The 2,023-nt window shown below is 47.7% G+C and overlaps 1 protein-coding gene across 1 annotated transcript; it reads right to left on the reverse strand.

The window, feature by feature from the left end:
• Positions 1-1,812, reverse strand: CSUI_011254 (uncharacterized protein; the record flags this gene model as incomplete). The annotated part of the gene is made up of 1 exon (XM_068071355.1): positions 1-1,812. A coding segment is annotated over one exon (1,812 nt), but the record flags the coding sequence as incomplete, so codon positions are not given.
• Between the last annotated feature and the right edge of the window lie 211 nt (positions 1,813-2,023).

The following is a 2,023-nucleotide window of genomic DNA, read 5'->3' on the forward strand; positions in this document are numbered from 1 at the left end:
CTCTCGTAGTGCGAGACATGGAGTACTCTTATGGGTATCAGAACCTCCTCCTGCCCCTCCTGCTCCATGTCTCGCACTACGAGAGGAAGAAGAGAGTTGAAACGCTCCATGCCCGCTAGAGACAGCAGAGGTCGACGATGAAGAAGAGGATGAAGAAGAGGATGTCCCCGAGAGAGGTCTCGAGGAATGACCTCGTCGACTATTGTTTTGAGAATTCTGTGAAGTGGCCGGAGGTTGAGAAAGAGAAGGGCCCGGGGGATAGGATGATGGAGCTGAGGTATGGGGATTATGATGGTTGCTATTATTATAGCTAGATGGAGAAGAGGAGGAGGAAGAATTCAGGTTGGATCCAGATGGAGGAAAGGAAGAAGGTGAAGGTCCAGCTGAAGAGAGAGGGGGATACTGACTGTTGTTTTGACGGATGAGAGGACCCGACTGATAAGGAGGAGCGGGCGTATAGGGGGAATCACTCTGAGCATAGTAAGAAGGAGGGGGATAGGCCGAAGCATCTGGGTAAGATAAAGCAGGTGGTGGAGGAGAAGAAGAAGAACAAGAGGAAGATGTATGATAAGGAAGATCATGACCATGATTACTAGAAGCTGGAGGAGGAGAATGGAGAGGCACTGAAGCATGACTATTGTTAGGATGATGATGATGATGACCCCTTCCCCCTATAGACGGTTGTTGCGTAGGTTGAGAGGAAGGATAAGGAGAATAAATACCTTTCCTAGACTGATATGAATCTCCAGGAATGCTTTGCGGCGGGTGAGATGAAGGCCCAGAGGACGAAGGATACCGACCAGGCCCCTGAGGTGGATGCATGCCCCCACCTCCTCTTCCGCCGTCGTGAGAGTATTGATACGAAGACATACTAGTTGACGTGTGTTGAAAGAAAGCTGTTGAAGAAGACAGAAAAGACGATCGACGGGAGCACAAACCAAACACGAGAGGAGAAGTAAGAGGAGGAACAACAGATACACAACTACTCTTTGTCTCTGAAGATGTGCTGAGATTCGGAAAAGAAAAAGGGAAGGGGGCAAATGACGGTGAAGACGATGTGCAAGAACGAAGAGATGGAAGGGCGAATCGAGAATGGATAGAGAGGAAAGAGTGAGAAGAAGAAGAAGAAGATGATGATGATGATGAGGGTGTTATGGGAGCTAGCTGCTGTTGTGCTTGCTGTGTATGTCTCTGTACGAGAGTAGGGAGGCGGTGCAGATGTGAGAGGAAAGAAGAACAGTCCCCACAGGGCGCTGTTCTATACAGGAAAGAAGGAAGTAGAAGAGAGAATCGTGGGACAGAGCAAGAAAGAGAGAGAGGAGAGATTCTATGCTTCGTGTTTGTCTGTAGAAGTGGAGATAAACCAGAGGGAAAGGAGGTAAGACAACACAATGATATAAAGCGTACTAGATGAAGATTGGAAATATCTACAAGAGGTTTACGACTGCGACCCACAGAAAGAGAAGGACAGCCTGATAAATAAGAGGACGCTAGAGCCGATGATAAAGGGAAAGGACGTGCGAGGGAGGTATCACAAGGTACTCCGAGGAAAGATGAAGCACGAGAAAAAGATGCACGCGAAGAAGGAAGTGAAGAAAGATCTGTGATAAGGACTGAAGAAGATGAGGAATGAAGAGGGGAGGGAGAGAAAGGCGAACGACAGAAAGAAAGCAGCGGTTTACGTGAAGAACGAGTCAATGGAGGAAAAGAAGGCGATCGAGTGAAGATGGGGAAAGCACAGGAAGGAGAAAGACAAGGTGGGGGAGAGGAAGAAGAAGATAGAAAAAGAACATACGAGGAATTCACTCGCATTGGAGTGTAGTAAAGCAGACGGAAGAAACAAGGAAAGAAGCTATAGAAAAAGAGAGAAGAGTCTGTCTTTCCGGAGAGAGAGGCGACAAGAAAAAAGAAGAGAGTGTGGATCCGTTCTGAGATGTAGCGGCGTGAAAACGACAAGAGAGCACATCCAAGCTGAAAGACAAGGGCAGGAGAGACGAAAGCAAAGAGAAAAGAGAAATACGAC

This window comes from Cystoisospora suis (genome assembly GCF_002600585.1).
Source record: "Cystoisospora suis strain Wien I chromosome Unknown contig_10446, whole genome shotgun sequence".
Lineage (NCBI taxonomy): Eukaryota > Apicomplexa > Conoidasida > Eucoccidiorida > Sarcocystidae > Cystoisospora > Cystoisospora suis.